Source organism: Thermobia domestica, chromosome 10 (genome assembly GCF_964235325.1).
Source record: "Thermobia domestica chromosome 10, izTheDome1.hap1.1, whole genome shotgun sequence".
Taxonomy (NCBI): Eukaryota; Metazoa; Arthropoda; class Insecta; order Zygentoma; family Lepismatidae; genus Thermobia; species Thermobia domestica.
In genome coordinates, this window is record NC_137463.1 from 64,367,668 (window position 1) to 64,390,963 (window position 23,296).

Sequence of the window (23,296 nt, forward strand, 5' to 3'; positions counted from 1 at the left end):
TTTTGATACGAACGCTTGAAAAGCTTGCGCCACATTCATTTATTTCCAAAGCGCAATCACATTTCTCAAAGAACAGAAAGAAAACTAGTGTGCCAGAGGCAGTCGTCGTTCTGTTTCATTTGAGTGAAAATTATTCCCATATGATTCAAGACGAAGTTCAAGAATGTCACTGGTCTACTGATTCCTGTACACTGCACACGGAAGTACGATATAAACGTCTTCCTGGATCTGATGACCTGACTTTGTAATTTGTGTGTGATATCAGTTTACTTGGAACACGAAGTCGCATTTGTTACTTAAAAAGAATAACTTCTTTTATGAAATAACCATTAACTATTGTCAAAAATATAAATTACTTTAGTGATGGGTGTGCTGCGCGATACAAGAATTGTAAAAACTTCTTGAACTTTTGTTACCATTATAAGGGTTTCTCCTTAAGTGCATCATGGCCACTTTTTGCTACAAGCCATGGCAAATCCCCATGCGATGGCATTGGTGTAACAATTAAACGTCTGCTTACTAAAAAAAGCCTTCAAAAATGTTCTGATATTTTAAGTACATCAGAAAAAGTTTTTGCCTTCTCTAGATCTCGCATTGAACATATAAATGTAAGCCAGCTGGAAAAAAGGAAATATCATAGATACACGCAAAGACTACAAAATCATTTTTATGGTATAAAAACAGTTTGTGGAACGCGGTCACATAATCAATTCTCTTCTCTAAGCTAAATCTCGATTGGAAAAAAGCGATTCAATGCTGATCCAGATTTCACCTCGATTTTTCATTTGACTGAAAGAAAGACACCTTCTCGAATGAGCATCGCAGATATCATCACTATTTCGTATCTTGCATGTGTTTACGATAACCACTCTTTTTTTTTTTGGTGGGGTGGTGGATGGGTTAGCTTTAACTAAAGATGAAGTGGAAAGTGATCTTTAAGTCAAGTTTATGCACTCCTTTCGATCGGGTCCGTCCTTTTACTGGCCTTCTGCAGGGAAAGAAGACGTGTGCCATGCTCCGATATCCAATATTATTTGTTCTGTGTGGTCCGCCTTTACCAAAAGTACTAAGAGTATATTATATCTCAGATAAGGAGGTTCAGTTTGTAGAGGAACAGTACAGGCTGCGTTTTGCTTAAACGAAGTAGAAAGTTTCCTCAGCCTCATATAGGAATATCCAATTACTGTGATTGACTATGTTGAGGTAAGAAATTGGTTTCATGCGCAAGAGGTTTTGTATATTTCTTTGGTTACGAATTTTCAATTTAATATAGTCGAAAAGTTTAATCATTACTTCAATTCCGTTTTAAAAACTAAAATGTAGCTGTCGTAAATGTCTATAAAAAGAAGTACGAAATTGACTTTGATTTCTACTTGGTATTGGTCCTCTTGTTCCTATTTGTAAATTACGCTTATGAAGGTACATTTTACCAATCAAAAATAATCAGATATTTAACCCCAGCTCCACCCCGGATTATCATATAGCGTTTATCTTTACGTTATTTGAAAGATAATGGAATGTAGATTTCGAAAAGTTAATTCAATTTTAACATTAAATTCACTTTGATTATATAATAGTTCGGCAAGCAGAAAAAATAATATTTCAAAATTTCGAAAATCAATGTTTCTAGCCTGTTTACTTACTAAAGCAATTATTTGAAATGTAGCATTCATCGTATTTTTTGACACATAGTTATCCTGACTAATTTCATTATTCCAAACACATTTACTCCAACGTCTTTCTAATATGTTTGGATTCCAAATAAAATCTTCATTTTCGCAAACAGGAATGTTACATATCATTACTATTTCCACACACATTTCTTCAAGTATGTTGATTTATATTTCAAGCCATGGAACAAATGAGTACCCTTCTACAGAAAGTAAGTACTAAACAACCGTATTTTCAAACTGGGTATCGTTTTGCTAACTGCTTTTAGGAAGAGTTTTCGGTTTCAATTTTTTTTTCAATGCCAACTAGGTCAATTAAAACTAAATATTTGAAGAAGATTCATGTTAAACATACGAATGTATTACAAGAAAAATATTTCATAGTTCTCTTACCATATTTGGAGTATTGATACAGACAGATAGGTTAGATAATTTGTCTTTCAGTGAACCAAAAATATGACCAAATCATAACGGTAATTGTTCACAGACCTTTACTTCGAAAATGTCCTCCTGATACAGGGAGATACACTAGCTACATTATCGTGGATTTTTATACTGGAATACACTGTAAGAAAACTCAAAGACAACAACTATGTCCTTTAGTTAAATACTATTTACAATGTTATTCCTTTTTCTGATTTTGTAAACCTGATAGGAACAATAATATAAAGAAATCCTGAGATTGTTTTAAACAGGTTTACGGACATGGGTTAAGGAATAAAAACAGGTAATATTAGACACATGACACATCACAATGCGTGTTATACTAAAATTTATTGATAAGTGAAAATATCACATAATACTCCCGACAATGTTGATACTTCAAAACATCAAGAATAAACACTTACAAACGAAAAACATTTCTGTTAAGAAATTAAAAGTAACTGATAGCAGATAATTTGTGTTATTATTCAGTAAAAAATAAGGTGATCTTGCATATTGTCCTGTATGGTTGCAAAGCATGGTCGGTTTTCCTGAGGCAGCATTTCCCAACCGTTGTGCCGCGAATGGACCGCTGGTGTGCCGCGAGGATATCGAAACAAAACTATTAATTCTATAGCAACCCAATTGCAAGACATAGGAGAAAATGTATATTTTTGTATTTCACATTACTATAAATTTCTACCATGAAAAAATTACTGTAACTGTAATATATTATTCTACATCTATTACTGTGTAGCAGACAGTATTTCTGCTCGTACACATTTCCACGGTTAGCTGCTGTGTTACGCTTCAATTGAGAGTCATACTAACACCGAGAAATGGAAGCACTTGTACGATACACATCAAATGAACGTTCGTAGAACACTCATTCGCACGTGAATTACAGAACAACACTTTGTACAACAGGTGTGTTTTGACTTCGACGCATCGTAACGTATGTGATTGCAATAATATGCACCGGTATTGGTTAAAACAGCAAAGTTAAAATTACAAGACATTTGTTTGTTTATTAGTTATTTAGTAACGCACCAGTTAGTTGAGAAAGATTGGATACAGTTTTCGAAAGAGAAAACGTATTTTTAGAAATCTGTCCTATATTTTATTGCATTTTTTTTATTTTAAAATTATAATAAAAATTATGTATAATAAATTAGCATAGGGGAAACCAGTAATCGAGCTTTCGTTTCTGTGAGGAGATCAGTAATCACAGAAAACAAACACTATGGTATTTTATATTTGCAAATAATAATAATAGTAATAATAATAATAATAATAATAATAATAATAATAATAATAATAATAATAATAATAATAATAATAATAATAAAATAATAATAATATATGAGTGTGCCGCGAGAATTCAAGTTACACCTGTAGTGTGCCGCAAGTTGAAAAATGTTGGGAAACGCTGCTCTGAGGGAAGAACATAAACTAAAAGTATTTGAGAAAAAGATCCTCAGACGAATCCGGACCCAAAAGAAATGGCAATGGGAATGAGGGAAAATTCAGAATGAGAAACTGCATAATTTGTACGGTTTACCAAACATTGTTAGGATCATTAAGTCTAGGAGGCTCAGGTGATAAGTCTTGTAGTGAGGATGGAAGAAAGTAGGAACGTCTTCAGAGTCTTAACTGGACCACCAAGCGGAAAACTGCCATTAGGAAGAGCTAGGACGAGACAAGAGGACAATATTATGACGGATTTCGCAGAAATAGGAATCCATAGTAACTGTATCCAGTTGGCTGATAATAGAAGTCAGTGCAGAGCTTTTGTGAACGCGGCATTGGACTTCCAGTTTCCATAGGCCATATAGTTAGTCACTTACTACACTTAAATATTTTGATTTCGTAACTACTTGCGAACAATTACAAGCTTACAATATATAGAACGATCAGTAAGCCTGTAATGCTGTAAAGTTAAGAAACAAGTTTGTTCACTTTAAGGAAAAATACACACTGAAAGTGAACTCCTAAGGTAAATATTCTGCTCCAAGAGAGACGGGAATGGGAGGTGGTGTAAAACGAAGAAGTGAATGATTTATAGTGTTACGTAATGTCGATGGGTTCATTAATTCTAAAGACTCAGTTTTAACTTGATTAAAATTAAAATGATTTCACAATTTAAACTGCAATGTTTATCCAAATAGGACCGTTAAGAACTATTCACAAATGAGAGGTCAAAATTTAGATGGATCTTGCAGGGGTAGAAATTCAAAATACAACTGCATTGCCTGGCTAATGAAAGGAGTCCATGCAGAGCTGTTCTTCACGCTTCGTTCAACCTCCTAATCGATAGATCATAGTGTTACTTACAATTAACAAATTTAGTCATCAGCACAAGAATATGAAGCATAATCGTTATTAGCTCTATGTTTGACTTGCCAGATTTTAAGTGAAAAAACACGAAGATTTCTATCGACATATTTGTAGACCCTAACAATTCCTTGATAAATTTAGAAATTCACTTTAAAATGTATTGCTGCAATGTTCGTTGCACTAAAAATTTCATGATGTAAGTACTAAACTCCTTTAATACTTGTGTTTAAAAATATAATGACTTTAATCAAATTTGTACGAGGAATTTCAGTGAATCATAACACAATCAAAAAATGTTCAAAACACGAATTGAGTTTGAGATACTTCCTAGATTTAAATATCATGTAAACATTCATATAGAAAGTTCACTTACTAGTCCATCAAGGAAACCTCGACGACCCTGAAAGTAAATTAGAATTATTATTATTATTATTTAATACATCTGCTAATCCTTTACTATGAATCTTTGCCCAAAGGAATATACATAGATTCTCTATTTGTTTTTATTTTTAAATGCAACAACAAAGTAATATTTAATATGTCAAGCTCTTTATTGCTAAAGTTCATTTCTTTAACTTTACTAAGATTTTACAAAGAATCTCAATACTAATAATGCAATTTCAAAGATCTAAAGCAACGAAAATTATTATATATTACAAGATTATGGTTGTTTATTACATGTGGAACTATACAATATTTATAAAAATAATGCAAAGATAAAATATAAATATCTAAAATTGAAAAAATTATCGGCACATAGAATTTATCCGTAATTCTTGTTTTAAGAAACAAGTCGTGTTATCCTTATGGGTCCAATAATTAGAAAATAGTTTAATTTGGTCAGTTAAAACGTAAATAATTTGTGTACGATTTTCGATGATTTGACACAACCCAGAATTTAGAATACTTATAAATGAAAACATAATGTTTTATTTCATTCTTTACAATATTTTTTTTGTATAATAGAGAAATTACATTGTGTAATCGAACGCCCGTTATGCAGATTCAAATCTGACAATTTGTATCACATTATTAAAACTTGACATTTACAATCAATTATATTCGATAATAGGAAAAAGGTTTCGAATTTTAGGTAGCTATTTCAATTCTTTTATTTCATAATATGTTGACGTTTCTGTAGAAGGGAATTTAATATAATTTCTTCAAATTGCAAGTATTCCTAAAGCAACTGAAAAATGCTAGTGCGTAACAAATAAAATAAGAAATAATTTAGCATTTATTATTTCATATAAATAAATTTGCAGAAAAAACTTACATATATAAACTAAAATTTCCCCAAATACAGAAATCAAAACTAGTAAATTACTTTCAGATTATAGTACATATATATCATAAATTTATTCAAATTTCCATCATTGTAAGCATTAGAGATTGTTAAAGGCCTAAGTTTTTTCAGTTACTCGAGATGTCAAATCAACTTATTTAAAATGTAACATTATGAAAAGTATTTCCATTTATGAAATTCAAAAAAGATCCAATTTTTATTGGACATTCTATATACTTTTTGATTCTTTAAAATTTTCGCCAATGCTCCACATATGTCATACTTTTCTTAAACTTTAGTACTAAATCCATGTGTAGTGATGGGTCCACTCTGACAGTGAAATGCGTGACGTAAAAAGTTCTGCTGCAGAAAAAGAAAATATCAGCAAAAAGACCATCTAGGTGTTTAAAAATCATATTAGATTTTGATCAAGGTCCGACCACTGTCTTAAACTGTTAAACTTATTCTAGATGTTTTAATTTTTACCAACATTAACCATCATCTTGTAATATATAAACTGTAACGCGTTTGGAAAGAAAATAGTTTGTTGAAAGTAGTAAAATATATTTAATAGTTGTAAAATGTCAGCTTGAACTTGGTGAAATGCTTAATATTGACTGCCGTTAATATTCCCACATAATTCTATGATACAGAAACTGTTTTCTACTGATTATTTGAAAAAATGTCTCGTACTATTATAATTTGAAACGTTGACCAAAAACTCTTATGAAATAATAGTTGTTAGCTTATTTCTAAAATAATGCAATACGTATACCCATTGAATTCTGAGTATTATTGTTTTGTAACCGTACCTTTGGAATTAATATGCTATCCAATAAGGGTGAGAACTGTGTAATCAGCTTAAGAGGGTTTTCTTTGCCTGACTGAAATTAAAGAAAACAAAAATTATTTTCATGATATGAATCGTGGCGGACATAAGTCTTTGATCAGGTAATGGCGACTGCTTTGAAACGAATGCAGCATATGAGAATTAAATCTTTGGTATCTATAGTTTTGTGTGGAGAAGAAACAAACATGTGAAAAAAAGGTTTAAGGAGAACTCAAGTTATTAATATACATTTTGCCAAAGATTATTCACTTATATTATCATAAAAGAAATACGAAAGACGTTTTGAATCGAACAAATATAACATACAACTTTGCAAGCGAAGGCAGAGAAACCTAACGTAAACAGACTAAAGAAGAATCGTTTACCGCGTAATGATCGCGGTTCAGTGGTCAAGAAGCTTGACAGTAATGTGAAAGTTCTTGATTCGAATCTACTTCGGGCAATTTTTTTTTCACTTTACGACTTTTGAGGGCGATTGATCGGGAATGACAAAAGATTTATTATATTCAGATATTTGAATACTCGGATGTTTCAATAATTGAACTATCAAATCTTCAGGAATAAAAATAGTAATAATAATAACAATAGTTATTAACAGGTAGAAGATTAAAAGGCAGGAGCTAATTATAACTCAGGTTATATTATTACAAGCAGAAACGTGACATTTGGAAAGAATATTTCGGTTTCGTCTAGTGTTACCCACGAGAAGAGGAATCTCTCATGTGGTTTCTAAAACAAAAAAACAACATGAGTATTAACAGTTTACATTCGAGAGCAGACAGGCTAACCCAAATTATCGTCTCGCTTTGGAGATAAGAATCGAGACGAGACGAAAGTATCGAAAACATTACTCTTCTTCTCTGGATTCTCGAAATAGTGTATGTCCATTCTTTAAGTAACAATTGCTCCGTAAACTGAATCTTATAGGCTATTTTGTTACTTTGTATTTCAGAGCTCACTGAATTATGATCTATGTAGGTATTTTTGTAGCAGAGCTTTCATAATTACCTTTGCATATCCTAAAAATGAGTTTATTATATACCTTACTATTGCGTGAAATTAAGTTATTTTTGTTACAGTTATCTTCCTTAAACATGCATTAGAATGCTTTCTACATTAAACTTTAGTGGAACGCTTTAGTTTAAAATTTTGGGTAGTTGCAGAGGTGTGCCTTGAAGGTACGGAACTCCTTACCCGAGATTTCTGCTATTAAGTACGTTTTGCCAAATTTTAGGGCAACTTTAAAACTTTTAATTCCATTATTATTATTATTATTATTATTATTATTATTATTATTATTATTATTATTATTATTATTATTATTATTATTATTATTATTATTACTGAATTGTTGTGAATTAAATGGTTCACCCTGTTTTATGTGTTCACCCTAGCAGGCATTGTAGGGACAAACACCTTGTACGTGGGTTTTCGCCGGGTTCCGCTTTCTCTCAGTTTCTTTGTTCCAAAATTTCTTTCATTCTCATCATCGACGTCTTGTGTACTTTAGCCGGCATAACCACTACTCAAAAACAAGTTTTCTTAGGGTTCTTGTAAGTTCCGTAGCCCTATTTTCTACACTTCTGTCCAATCCTAATAATTTTGTAACATATGCTAACGCTAGGGGCGATTTTGTAGATTTTAATGCAATCTGTTTTCATGCGAAGTTTATTTTCTATATTATTATTATTATTATTATTATTATTATTATTATTATTATTATTATTATTATTATTATTATTATTATTACTGAATATTTCGCACCTTAGTATTACGTCGTACTAAAATGCAAATAACCATACTGAAGTTAAGAAAAATGAAAAGAAAGGTTTGGACCCTCTATAAGAATAAATTGCCTCATAAGAAATACTTTCGAAGGAAAAGAATGGAGAAAGGTGTCAGCTCCTGGACAATACGACAATCGAATCATGAGATGTCTTTAGAAAAAAGTAAGTAGAATTTGTCTTCATCATGATATATAGTAACGCCATGTCTTTGGGAAAAAGACTTTGGATTATGTATGGGTTATATTGATAATTAACAAAAGATGCATACAAATATGAAAACAAGAATAGTTCCCATTTACAAATTTTCGTCGAACAGATATATGAAATGTGTTGGAAATGGCAAACGAAAATATTGTTATTATTTCTAGTAAGAGCGGAAGAACTTAGACTCTATTTCAGAGTGCAACAATAATGTTTGAGACACAGACATGACACATACTTTATGTATTCATGAATTGTTTACTAAACACGCTATGTTTTCAGAGTACGAAACAAGATTGTAAACTGTGACGTCATGTTGTCATATATCCCCTCTGTGGAAGTCAACTCTAACTTGTAAGGAAGAGACATATTCACTATTTTTCATGTTAATATACGTCAGAAATATCAACATTGGAAAGGATAAATTTTGTCTTAATTTCCTCACAGGTAATCGATCCGCGCATTCCTAAGTTACGAAACGAAAGCTCAGGCTACTACGGCAAGATTGCTGTGTTCAGTAAGAGCCAAGAAACACTCGTCTATGTAGCAAATTGTACACGTTTAGAATTTCAATATTTTTTTAACAATGAAATACTGTTTTTGGTCATGATAAAATACTATAGCCCAGAGAATTCAAATTTAAATTAAGAAAAGCTTACAAACACGCAAGAACATGAAGGAAAAAAGTTGTCTTAAGAGTGATTCGAATCCTTAACTTGAAGCCTCAGCCTACTCTTTTTCCTGATTCACTTAAAGTATCTCAATAACTTACCTCTATTATATTCGGTTATTCTCGTTTTAGAGTTATTTCCAGTGACCTTTAACGACAGAGACATGGACATAGATAGATCGAGGACATTTAATATTTAAAAGGTTCTCCCACAGAGAATCGACACTGAGAACCCGCCTACTAAACTATTTGATGAGTGTGGTGCCTGTTTCTTTCCGAAGTCAAGTAAGTTTGAGACGCACAACATCGTGTTTGTGGTTTTTCTAGGGACACTCAAACTTTCTCATTCCACCAATTCGTACATCATAATTCACTTCGTTTAATCAAAGTCTTCCTCAAGCTAACAGGTGTAATCGTGGGGCATTAAAGGTAAAGATTTCATTTTTAAGCTGTTAACCCAAACCAATCCAAATCAAAAAACAATTATATTTTCTATTTCTCACAAACTGTCTTCACAAGAAGAAAAAAAAGAAAAGAAAAGAAAATATAGAGAGAAAAACATGGGCAATCGTAATTCCTGCAAACTCGTAACACCTCAAATTAAAACGAAAACATTACATATCGTTTGGAACTTTTCCAAAATGTATACGGATATTCTGAAAAATGGCAACATAGTGTCTGCTTCAAACAAACCTGAACCAAATTTCGTTTCGTTTTGTGAAATAAACATACTCATTCTCTTTTAAGCTTAAACTGAACCCAAAGCAGTTAACCGAGTTGTTTATCACAAAATGACCCTCGACTCACTAACCCACCATGACCCACTCTGACCCACGACCCAACATGACCTTCACCTACCGTGAACCACTCTGACCCATGACCCTCCACCAACCGTGATCTACTCTCACCCACCATTCACCATGAACCACTGAACAACAAAAACACATTGTCATCAACACTAATACTTGATCCACTCCTCTTCTCTACCGACTAAAGAGTTAACACTTATAATAAAACTAGATTTGAAATTCTAACTAATCGGGGCTTGAATTTCTAAGGGTCAATCACTCGAGCGCCACTGTGTTACAATAACGATTAGATCTGACCTTTACGATATAAAATGGTAAAGTATTTGTCATGGGAAAATTACGATGAATATCAATTAAATTACCATGGTCTAATTATTTTCTTGTTGAATTATCGATACTTTTCAGTGGAAAAACGGATGGAATTACTAGTCCGAAATCAAGTTAAATAAATTCGTTCCCAAGGCAAGTAGGTTTGAAATGAACATCTTGCTCTTGGGTTTTCTCAGAACACCACGTAAATGTGTCTGAAACGTGTCCCATAGTTTTGGAGCTTTGGGCCTATAAAAGTTCATTTTTTCTGGTCTTCGGAAGCTTATAACTCTAAAAGGAAGCATTTGTGCACCCTGATTGAACGTTTTGTGTTATATTGGTGTTAGGAATCCCCCCAAATGTTTTCTTTGTTGCTTTGAATCACCCTACACACACACACACACACACACACACACACACACACACACACACACACACATATATATATATATATATATATATATATATATATAGGGTGTTAATAAACAATATGGGCAAACTGTAATAAGTGATTCCTAAATCAAAATAAGAGAAAAAATTCATATGGACCTAGTGCACAGTTTAAGTGCAATATTCCGGACCTAGTGCTGTCTAAAATTGCGAAAAAGCTAAATTTCAACCGGTCTTATTTCGAATTCCAGAAACTGTTGATAATGGTCCTTATCAGGGTAAAGGAGTTACGCATACATAATTCAGAAAATGCATATTACATTAATTTTCAATGGGTCTACAGAGTATTTCGTGCAGGGTATAATTCTCAAATATCCTCTCAATAGAGTTTTCAAATATACCTTGATTTCAAAAAAGGTCCAAAGTAGTCAGGAGTTAAGCCTTGACAACAACCGACATCCAGTTCTTCGGAGAAAATTCGGAAGTGTTAGGAATCTGCAGCTACATGTTTTTTTTCGGAATAACGTGTGATACGATGTATTTTGTCACGGTATATTTCACGTTTTCTTCACTTATAATCGTGAAAGAAGAAACGCAGGATTCTTTTTCCTGAGTACGAAAGATTGTTCTGTTGACGATTCTTAACATTTCCGACTTCGCGCCAAAGGAGTACGTGTTACGTTTGCCAAGGCATACCATTTGCCTTCGTTGGACCAATCATAAAATCAGAGCACATCTCAAAATTGGGTGATGGCATGTCTGGGAATTTCACCCTGCGGGAAACATTCATCACTCCCATTCAACATGACTTAAATATTCATTTTTGGATTGTGTAGTTATGACTTCTTTTACGTTGATAAGATCCACTACTCCATGATTTCTCGAATTCGAAATAGGACCTCTTAAAATTAGTTTTTTCGAGATGTTGAACAGCCATAGCTCTCTAATTATGCAATTTTTCCCACATGTGCGCAGGAACTTTTTTATTTATTTTGATGTGAGGAATCACCTCTTACAGTTCATCGATCTTGTTCATTAACACCCTATATGGACGGAAAGAGCGAACTATAGGGGTTCTATCTCTAAGTTTGAACTACATAATGGCAGTTGATTTCACGAGACAATAGTAACATCAATTACAATCTAGGTACTAAACGGGTTCCGCCATAGTTGAAGTGGGTCAATGGGTCCGAGGGTACAGTGAGTCGCGTTTTCTGAGCGTGTCAGTGAATTGTGGGTTATCAGCATGTACCCATTAAGACCCACCACGAACCATGATCTACTCTGACCAACCGACCAACTCTGCCCACTGCATTGTAAACAGCATCTTCTAAACAGCTTATTTTCTTCACTTTCGTCCCTAGACCTAGAAACTAAAATACGTTTCTGATTGGTTAAAATTTGCTATTGTTCAAACCCTCTGGTGTATGTATTGTGTATTATAGTAGTAATAGAAGAAAATTGTCACTTTGCTGGAATTGAAGATGAAGCACATTGAAGAGGAAGTTGAACTTAAATTTATATCATTTTATTCAAGATGGAACCTAACGAGCACCACAGAGCTTCTAACTCATTCCTCCTCCTCCTCCTACTACTACTCTTACTACTGCTACTACTTATACAGTGGAATCGTATAGCAAAACTGCTCACGTCAAAGGTAAGTAAATCACATTTTGAGTATTATTTTTTATAAAAATACAAAAATTGAACCCACACCAAAAGCAATTATAATTAGTAGCTCATTGTTCTTGTACGGTCACCCACGAAGACCACCAGTAACAGCCATTTTATTTCTGCCATACTCATGGTACGCGGCGAGAAACTGATAACTCCATCTAACGAGAACCGCGTACTTAGCTTCTATGAGTAGGGTCAAGCATGATTTAAAAATATGCTTCTGAACACTGGTGAATTTGTCTAAGTTTTACTTCAAGGCTTCTATTATCCTTTTTCATTTGTTTCTGTTTACTTACCTGAGATGAGAATCTCTAGTGAAAAAATAAAACTTGAGGCAGTTTTGGATATTGATGTTTGTAATTGTAATAAGAGCAATAGGACTTATACTACTACTTAGCTTTCGAAACACACAACCTGTGAGTTTCTGGATTAGCTAACTACTGAAAAAATACATTTTTGAATCACTAATATATATATATATATATATATATATATATATATATATATATAATTTTATAAAAAAATGAATGTAACTATGTGTAGCTAATCATCACGGCTAAGTGGCAGTCCAATAAAGTGAAGTTTGGTATATAGTTAGATCTTAATCTAAACTGGGATGTTACCATATTGGTTTCATTAAAATAATTTGCTATAGGGATAGTTTGGATACGAATTAGTGCAAGAAAATTGAGTATCTTGCAAGCTGTTGAAGTTACGGAGCTGAAATTCAGTAGGTTAACTCTTTATTGAATATGAACAGAACTTCTCATAGCATATTTTAAACTTCTCCTATATGGGGAGGAGCGGTACTTTCTACAGATGGTAAATTGATAGTGGGTTTGTTTGTAAAAATAATCGAAAATGATCGATATTACTAGTAGTTGAGAAACAAACAATACACTGTTTCGTATCGTATATCCATATATATACACCACATTTTACTATAATAATTGCTGAAGTTTGTTTATTATTTGGAGAGATTAGAGCGCAGAGCAATCAACCCAAAAACCTCTTAGAAAAATCGACATATAATTTGTAATGTAAGCTTCTGTATGTTGGTGTGCTTACCTTCATTTGGGACTTTAAAAATTTCATAAGTTTTTCCACCTATTTCAAGAAAAAAATTATTAGACCATGGTAATTGAAATTCATCAAATTTATCCCATGACAGACATTTTACCATTTTATATTATAAAACTCAGGTCCATCGATATTATAACAGAGCGGTGCTTGAGCGATTGACCATAGAAATTCAAACTCCGATTAGTTAGAATTTCAAACCTGGTTATATAATAAGTATAAACCCTTTAATCGGTACAAAAGAAGACCTGGAAAATGTGTCAGAGTTGACGACGATGTTTGGGTGGGTCAGTGGTTCATGGTGGGTTCGAGTTTACTATGGTGAGTGGTGGGTCAGAGTGGATAACGATCAGTGGTTGGTCAGTGGGTGGTGGGTCAATTTTTCATTGACTCACGACTTGGTTAAATGGTTTGGGGTCTGTTGAAGCTTGAAGCAGAATGTGTCTGTTTATTTCAGAAAACGAACCATAATTTGGTTCAGGTTTGTTTCAAATCAGAAACCATATTGACACTTTTCAGAATAGCCGTATATATTTTGGAAAAGTTCCAAACAATATTTAATGGTTTCATTTTAGGTTATGGTATTATGATTTCTGCTGTTTTACTTTTGAATGCAATTACGATTCTCCATGTTTTTTCTCGGTATATTTTTTTGTGAAAAGACGTTAATAATCAAAAGAAAATATTCTGTTTTTCGGTTCGAATTGGTTTCGGTTAACAGCATGAAAATGTAATGTTTACGTTTACTGTCCGACAATTATGCTGTTAGGTTGAGGAAGACTACGGTTAAGCCAAGTGAATTATGCTTAACGAATTGGTGGAATGAGAAAGTGGGAGTGTCTCGAGAAAACCCATTAGCACGGTCCTTTCCATCTCAAGCTTACTTTTCTTGAGAAAGAACCAAGTACCCCACCTACTAGATAGTTTTGTAGACGTTGCCTAAGTTTCAATTCCCGGTGGGAGAACCTTTGAAATATTAAATATACCTGATATAAATGTGTTCGTGTCACTGTTGCTCAAGGTCACTGTCGTTCATGGTTAAACTCTAATACGAGAATAACCCAATATAAATATAAGTTACGGATATATTCTTGGAGAATCAGAAAAATTAGTGGTCTGAGACTCCAAATTAAGATATCGAATCACTGTTAATATAACTTTCTCCTTCACGTTCTTGTGTGTTTGTTAGCCTTTTTTAATTTAAATTTGAATTGTCTGGGCTATAGTATTTTATCATGACCAAAATCAGTATTTCATCGTTAATAAAATATTGGAATCCTAAACGTGTGCAATTTGCTACATAGACAAGTGTTTCTATAATCTTACTTAACACAACAATCTTACTGCAGTGGCTTGAGCATTCGTTTCGCTCACGTGCATGGATCGATTTCCTGTGAGGAAAATAGGAAAAATATCATTGACAATATTGATATTTCTGACGTATATTAGCAAGAAAAATAGTCAATTTGTCTTGTTGTTACAAGATAGAGTTGACTTGCATACAGGGAATATACTGACAACATGACGTCACAGTCTACAATCGCGATCCGTACTTTGAAAACAGCGTGTTTTGTAAACCATTCATGAATGCATAAAGTATGAGTTATAAATGTGTCTGAAACATCATTGTTCCATACTGGAATTGTTCTAAGTTCTTCCACTCTTTCTAGAAATTATAATAATATTTTCGTTTGCCATTTCCAACACGTTCAATATATCTGTTCCCAAAATTTGTAAATAGGAAATATTCTTTTTTTATATTAGTATGCATATTTTTTTATAATATCAATATAACGCATACATAATCCAAAGCCTTTTACCCAATGAGATGGTGTTACTATGCATCGTGGTGAAGAAAAATTCTAGTTGGTTTCTCTTAAGGGACCCGAAAGTTCGAGTGTCGTATTGTCCAGCAGCTGACACATTGCTCCGTTTCTTTTCCTTCCAAAGTATCTCTAATATTGTAATTCATTCTTATAGAGGGTCCAAAATTTTCCTTTCATTTCTCTTAACTTCAGTATTGTTATTTGCATTTTAATACGACGTAATATTGAGGTCTGAAATATCTAAAATAATAATAATAATAATAATAATAATAATAATAATAATAATAATAATAATAATAATAATAATAATAATAATAATAATAATAATAATAATAATAATATAGATTCCGTATGATGACATATTGTATTAAAATCTATAAAATCACGCTTAGCGTTGTGAAAAACTTACAAAATTTTCGGAACTGGACAGAAGTATCAGGATCATCAGGACATATCCTCTGCATACGTCCCAACAACTAGCTAAATGTTAAACACAATGTTTTCAGGCAAATTTCATTTAGAAAGTAGGGCTACTGAACGCACAAGAGCCCTAAGAAAATTTGTTTTTGAATAATAATTATGCTGACTAAGCTACAGAAAACGTCGACGATGGCAATGAAAAAAAATGGAGTGAAGAAAGGGTTTTAGGAAGCGGAAATCATAGAAAGCCTACACACAATGCCTACTAGCCAGGAGCAGTATGGAACAGGTTTAACCATTCAAATCACAGCAATGTACTACTACTGTTACTACTACAACTACTACTACTACTACTACTACAACAACAACAACAACAACAACTACTACTACTACTAATACTAATAATAATAATAATAAAATAATGCTATTAAAAGTTTAATGTTTGGCTAAAATTTGACAAATGTTACTTAAAAGTAGAGATTTCGCTTAAGGAGTTCCGTTCCTTCAAGACACACCTCTGGAACAATCCGAATTTTAAACTAAAGCGTTCTACTAAAGTTTCGTGAGGAAAGTATTCTAATATATGTTTTAAGGAAAATAACTGTAATAAAAATAACTGAATATGACGCAACAGTAAGGCATATGATATACTATTTTTTAGGATATGCAGAGGTAATTATAAAAGCTTTGCTACAAAAATACCTACACAGATCATAATTCAATGAGCTCTGAAATACATAGTAACAAAGTAGCCTATCATATTCAGTCTAAAGAGCAATTGTTACTTAAAGAATGGACATACACTATATCGGAAATCGAGACAAGACGAGAAATGTTTACGATACTTTTCGTCTCGTCTCGATTCTCATCTCCAAAGCGAGAGGTTAATTTGAGTTAGCCTTGTCCGGTCTCGAATGTAAAATGTTAATTCTCAAGTTGTTTTTTTTCTTTTTTTGGTTTAGAAACGACATGACAAATTCCTCTTCTTGTCGGCAACATTAAGCAAAACTGAAATATTCTTGCCAAATGTCACGTTTCTGCTTGTAATGGTATAACCCGAGCGATAAGTAGCTCCTAGCTTATGATCTTCTTTCCTGATAGTAATCATAATTATTATTACTATTATTATTCCTGATGATTTGATAGTTCAAGTTTCGAAACATCCGAGTATTGAAGTATCTGAATATAATGAACGGTATGCCATCGCCGATCAATCGCCATCAGAAATCCTAAAGTAAGAAACAAAACTGTCCGTCGTGGATTCGAACCAAGAACTTCCAGATCACTGTCAAGCTCCTTGTCCACCGAGCCGCGATTACTACGATTTTTCCTTAGTCTGTTTACGGTAGGTTTGCTTGCCTCTGCTTGCAAAGTTGTATATTATATTTCTTCGATTCAAAACGTCTTTCATCTTTCTGTTATGATGATATACGTGAATAATCTTTGCCAAAATTTATATTAATAACTTGAGCTGTTCTTAAAATTTGGTTCAGAAAGTTTTTTCCTTCTCCAAACGAAACTACAGATATGACAGATTTAATTCTCATATTCTGCATTTGTTTCAAAGCAGTCGCTATTACCTGATCAAAGAATTGTCTGCCACGACACATAATGCTTAATTACGTAATCTTAACATTTGAATGATAACTATTTATACTAATCTGATTGCTAAAGGTGATTTCAGTCTCTACTTATGAACAAATTTTATGTGAACACTTATTCATGAGTTGAAGAAACACATAGTAAATTCTAACCATTGCACTAACACGGCAGGCACCAAAAGTTGTCGGTAAAATCTGATTGCCACATAGCACATCTGATAGAGCATCATGAGAAATAAACATTAGCAAAATTTAAGGTGCTATGGACCAGAAGGATAGGAGCTAGAGGACTTCAAAATTTCAATATCCAAAAAAAATTATCATGTAATTATGTACGTTTAAAGTAAATATCGTGAAACCCGTTAAAGCAATCAAAACAAATATTGCACATTATAATAAGAACATCATGCTCTATCAAAAACCATAAACAATGTTGCCATAGGTAAAGCAGTGTTGCCAACTCAGTATAAAAATATTTTGCTTCAAATAGCAACATATACAAATGTGCACAGATTTAAAATGCACAATTATCACTAAACATAACAGTGAAGTGTGGTGGTACAGTGTTGCACACTATTGGAGCTATGTGTACTGAAAATGTACAATGGAGAAGTTTGGTATGTGGCAACAGATGGTAATAAAGGAATCTGGGTCTCATAGTATGTATTTAGTTTAAATGCATAACACAGATAGTATAACATAGCAAAATGTCAGCAGTGTCACAGAATATTGATGTATTTGAAAAATGAAATTGAGTTATGACATTTTTACGTCCTGTGTCAGCTTCGAGTCTATACCTAGGTATAGGAGTGTAAATTTGGATCGGAATCCCTATGAAAGAGGAAGATGCCAATGAAGGTGAAAAGTACAACAAAAACATGTCCGAGGCGGGGCTGGAACCCACGATGCATAGTATATCGGTTGTGAAGCCCTCCAACCAACACGGCTATCCTGGCCGAGTAAAAACGAAATGAGGTAGTAGTAAAATAAATATATTTCCAATGTGAATATGATAATATTACAATGCACAAACATAATCATATGGTTTGTAGGAGAGGAAGTAAAAGAATATGTCACTTAACACGAAAGACACAAACCAAGGAAGTTCTCTTCCAAATACTGATAAGATGATCGGGAACCAGTTTGCACAAATAGAAAACAAGTGTTTCTTTCCTCACGTGTGTCATTTTGTTATCGGAAGTTGTTTACTTATTCATTTGAGCTACCGGAGTATAATGCAAATTCCTCACTTGTTTCTAGTGTATTCCTTTATTACCCCTTGTTGCTACATATCAGACTTCTCTATTGTACATTTTCAGCACATGTAGCTCCAATGGTGTGCAACACAGTACCACTACACTTCACTATTATCTTTAGTGATAATAGTGCATTTTAAATCTGTTCACATTTGAGTATAGTACTATTTCAAACAAAATACTTTATGCTGAGTTGACAACACTGCTTTATTGTTTTCGAAAGGACATTTTGTTCTGATTATATTGTGAAACCTTTGTTTTGAATGCTTTAACGGTTTTCAAGATATTTACTTTAAACGTACATAATTCCAAATTTTGAATCTCCGTAGCTCCTATCCTTCTGGTCCATAGCAACTTAAATTTTGCTAATGTTCATTTCTCATGATGCTCTATCAGATGTGCTATGTGGCAATCAGATTTTAGCGACAACTTGTGGGAGCCTCCCGTGTAAGAAGGGGGAATAAGTTAGTTAGCCAAATATATGATTTCTGTTTATTTTTTTCTGAAAATATGTTTATATAATCATATGTCTCTTTGTTTTCGTTCTTAGGTGTACAAAAATTAATACAGTGTAATAGAGTAACAAAACCTCAGAAATTTGTTATTTTATAGAGAGAAAAGTATTGCTGAGTAATACAGTTTCCCCTGCCGATACATTCCGGACGAGATATTAGGAATTACGAAATTTATAAGTAGGATTCCTATTGAGTTACAACATTGATTTCATTTCATGTGGTTGATCTCCGAAATGTGGCTCGAAGAATAGACACTCATGACAACTGTGGTAGATAAAATGGAGATCGAACTGTCGCATTTAGAAGGTGATGAAAACTATGCATGCTGGGCTGCAGGTTTTTTGTCGCTTAAGAAAGACGTTATTAAATACGAAGAAAATATGTATGACGAGATTAATAGTGAAGATGTACTGACTGAAATAAATTTATTATCAAAGTGTTCAAATAGTGCATACAATTGTACAAATAGTAGAATTTTGCGTGTGTACATAAACCTGGTTCAAACGCGTGAGAATAACATATTCAGGGATGATATAATCGCGTTTTAGATTATTTGAAGAGAAAAATTTAACAAATTGCAAAATTTTTTTCCAAGTGAAATATTAGATATTATGTATAGGGAAACAAACATATTTGAAGAAGTAGTGGAATGCAAAAATATCAGTGAAAAACTACACTTTAAAATATGAGACGAAATAGGACTAAATCGGGGTCAATGTGTGGTAATTGACCTAATTATTTTGCGGCCAAGGTGTGACTGCTGATAACTTCTTTACGTGTGTACTATTGGCCAAAGAGTTACTTAGGCGTAACACTGTAACCTTATGTGCAAAAAAGAGTGATGGATTGTCAGACGTTCTGCAAAATTCCAAAAAAACGTGGGATCTTTACCTAGGTATATGAGTTTCTTGACGACCCGACGATGATTTCATATGTGTCTTAAAGCAGTGATTTTATTCGTTATACTATTTCACACTATTCTTCACAATATTTCAATTAGGACTGACCAAATTATTGTGCATCAAATTGTACTATTCTCTCAAGGTGTATATCTCAACGGTTAAACTATAAGTAGAAATTAATATCTAGTGAAGGCATAGGGAGTGAAGAATACAAGGAAAAAGTCAAATGTGACCTTTTTAAAATCGACAACATGAACCTACGAGCTATGGGTTCCTGAGAGTCGACATTTCTTTTCTGTGTCATTTGACCTGCCATATGATTATTCGATACATATCCAAAAGGCCAGATAACACACATTGACATCGGTCCCTTTTCTTCTTTCTTGCGTAATTTGCATTGATGTTTGTTAATTTCTGGGTATTTAGGTGTATAATCTTAAACTAATTAATAAAAAATTTGATATTACTTGTAAAATCCAACTTGCCATTCTTTATGTCATAGTTATTAGTATTTCATGAAAATAGATTGCCAAAAAAATAAAATTATTAAACAACTTACCAGAACATTTCCAATGTTCAAGTAGCGTGCACCATACGGGACTCCTGGCTCCTGGTAAGTATGTAAAACATTGACTCGTCAGTGTGAATCGTAATGTTACTTGTATCACATATCTGTAGTTTCCACTGATAAATTTTAATATATATATATATATATATGCTGAACTCTTTTATAATATATTGTTATTCATTTGCGAATTTCAAAAACTATCTTGCGTTAAATAGTGTACACCTATATTGTACTGTGTTAAATACTAGATGTATATATAGGTAATACTTTGTGTTCTAGATTAGAATTCGAGTTAAGATTAGAATTACCAACTCAAGATTATACATAAGGTTATTTTCCCTTAAATTAGTTTACGCTATTTAAACTTTGTTTTCTCTTAGTGTATTATTTATTACATACATTTGGGGTAAAATAACTCAAACATTCGAACCAATGTAAATAATTCTACGAGGAGCATCAATGTCGAATCTGAATAACAACTACAGGAAATATAACTCGTGTTTCCCATGTTCTAGACGTGTACTTTATCCGTATAACTGCGAGGGAACTTTTTATTAAGAATATCAATGTATGTTATATAAAATTTCAAAATGTTACATTTTATGTAATAGTTTTATTGTTTTTACTAGAATAGAAAATAAACAACATTGTTGAGGAAAAAAATCCTTACTAAATCCAGTACGTAATAAATACGTTTTAAGAATTAATTGGGAAATTTTAATGTTTGAAATATATAGAGAGCGTTTCCTGTACTTACCAGTATACCTTGAATTATATGCTGAGCAGTATTGGCCTGGAAAGAAATTACTTAGTATAGCAATTGATCATGAAGAATTAGTTAATACTGGTTATTATTATTTACAATTATTATCGTTATCATCATCAATGTGGTCTGGAGTTTGTACAGTTATTAAAACTCATATATTCTTTTGCAATTTTTAACTAATACTACCACCTCGCATCGTCATTCGAATTTTCCAAAATCTCTATCAATATTTTCCTCCCTTTTACCATGTTTGATATACTATGTTACTGATATTTAGTGTCATTTTTCTAAATTTCAGAATACTCTTCTATTTTCTTTATTAGTATTAAGATTCTCACTAAATATTCTTCACGTTGAATTTTTCATAAGAACGTTTATTTAAGAATGAGCTGAGGATTGGTGGGTGATCTTTGGTCCAATGAAGGATGCAGAAACAGTAAAGATTTAAAAAAAAATCAAGCAAGCTTCGTTGTGATTATGTACTATTAACTACTTGATGAGTTCACTTATACAAAATTATATAGGGTTATGTTTTTGATTACTATTCCTCTAAATTTTTTGTTTCCGAATATATTCTTATTAAAAATTGAGGTTGACAAGTTGTATGCCTTTTTATACTCCTAAAAAGTCAGAGTGTGTTTTAGATTTTTTATCTGTGACTCTAAGTACAGTGAAGATAAAAAATCACGTTAGTAGCTTAATGAGAGTTATCGGTTATACAATTGATCATCTCAAATATTATTAAAAGTTCTGGCACGATTAAGTTTTTAAAATTTTGTCCTGCGATTATCTCACAACATGCCAGCATGCGGTGCTTTATAGAGATAGTACTGCAGTTATTGTTGTGAATCTTTAGTTGTGCAATTCACGATCTTGGTCTCTGTACTATGAGAATAATCTAGAGAGTGATCAGTACATTAGAAGTGTGGTAGAGTCAGATGTTACACGTTTAAATTAAAAAACTGCGTGTTCCTTATATCAGAATTAAAACACTTCGAAAGCCATATGCCATTCAAGCGCTTAATTGAATAAATGCATAATTGTTACTCAGAGTAAAGATCTGAGATTTGAATATTTTATTCACACTCATCTAACAAATGTGTGCTACATACTACTAGTATTGATATATAAATTGTGTAATGCAGCGACTTTACAAATATCCTAATACATAATGGTGAGTCTTATCGTGTGAAAATTGTAATTATTATTAAGTTTTCTGCCCTTCGGCTGTCCTAGGACTAGAGAGTTTTTTTTTTAATTTTAGATTTAGCCTGGAAAAGTTTCTTACACGTTTTCCGATCCTCAGTTACCTCTTTTAACTACATCAATATTTTCTTCTGTTTCTCAAATCATCGATCAATTGTGTTGTTCCTATTCCTCGCTTTCCTTCCATCTTTCCTTCTATGGCAGTATGAAGGAGACATTTTTTTCAAAAAATGTTCCCAATCCAATTGTCCTTTCTACGAAGGATGCTGGCTAGAAGTGTCCTCGTTTGTTACTCTCTCTGTCCATTTTATCTTCTCCATCTTCCTCCAACACCATATTTCGAAGCTCTCTAAGTGTTTCTTCTCTAACTTCCATATTGTCTCAAAACCATACAGTACAATGCTCCAGATACAGTGCTTGACCAACTTCTTTCTAAGTGTAATATGATGCTTGCCAGTTAAAAGTGATCCTTCCTTGTTGAATGGTTCTTTCGCTGTGACAATTCTTAACCTGCTCTCTTTCGTGCAGTAGGCGCCTCTTGTAAAAATACTTGCAGGGTACTTAAATGCTTGACCTCTTCAAGTTCTCTTTGTCCTAATCTGACTCGTAAGGGCGCCTTTCATCGGAATATTCTCATAACTTTCGACTTTCGTTGTTGATTTCGATTCCATATAGTTTTCCGAAGTCAACTACTTTGTCAGTCACATCCTGTAGTCCTCCTTCGGTTTTAAGTTTAATAAATACCTGA

At 32.9% G+C, this 23,296-nt stretch overlaps 1 protein-coding gene across 1 annotated transcript in view; it reads right to left on the reverse strand.

Moving 5' to 3' along the window:
• The window catches only part of LOC145662484 (uncharacterized), a 534,791-nt gene that overhangs the window by 67,805 nt on the left and 443,690 nt on the right, over nt 1-23,296 (reverse strand). Inside the window, exons 67-70 of the mRNA XM_081728093.1 lie at nt 21,334-21,369; nt 20,568-20,618; nt 6,528-6,599; nt 4,804-4,830 (exon numbers count right to left, since the gene is read on the reverse strand). Of these exons, the coding sequence (XP_081584219.1) occupies nt 4,804-4,830; nt 6,528-6,599; nt 20,568-20,618; nt 21,334-21,369 (186 nt within the window). The remainder of the gene's footprint in view (nt 1-4,803; nt 4,831-6,527; nt 6,600-20,567; nt 20,619-21,333; nt 21,370-23,296) is intronic.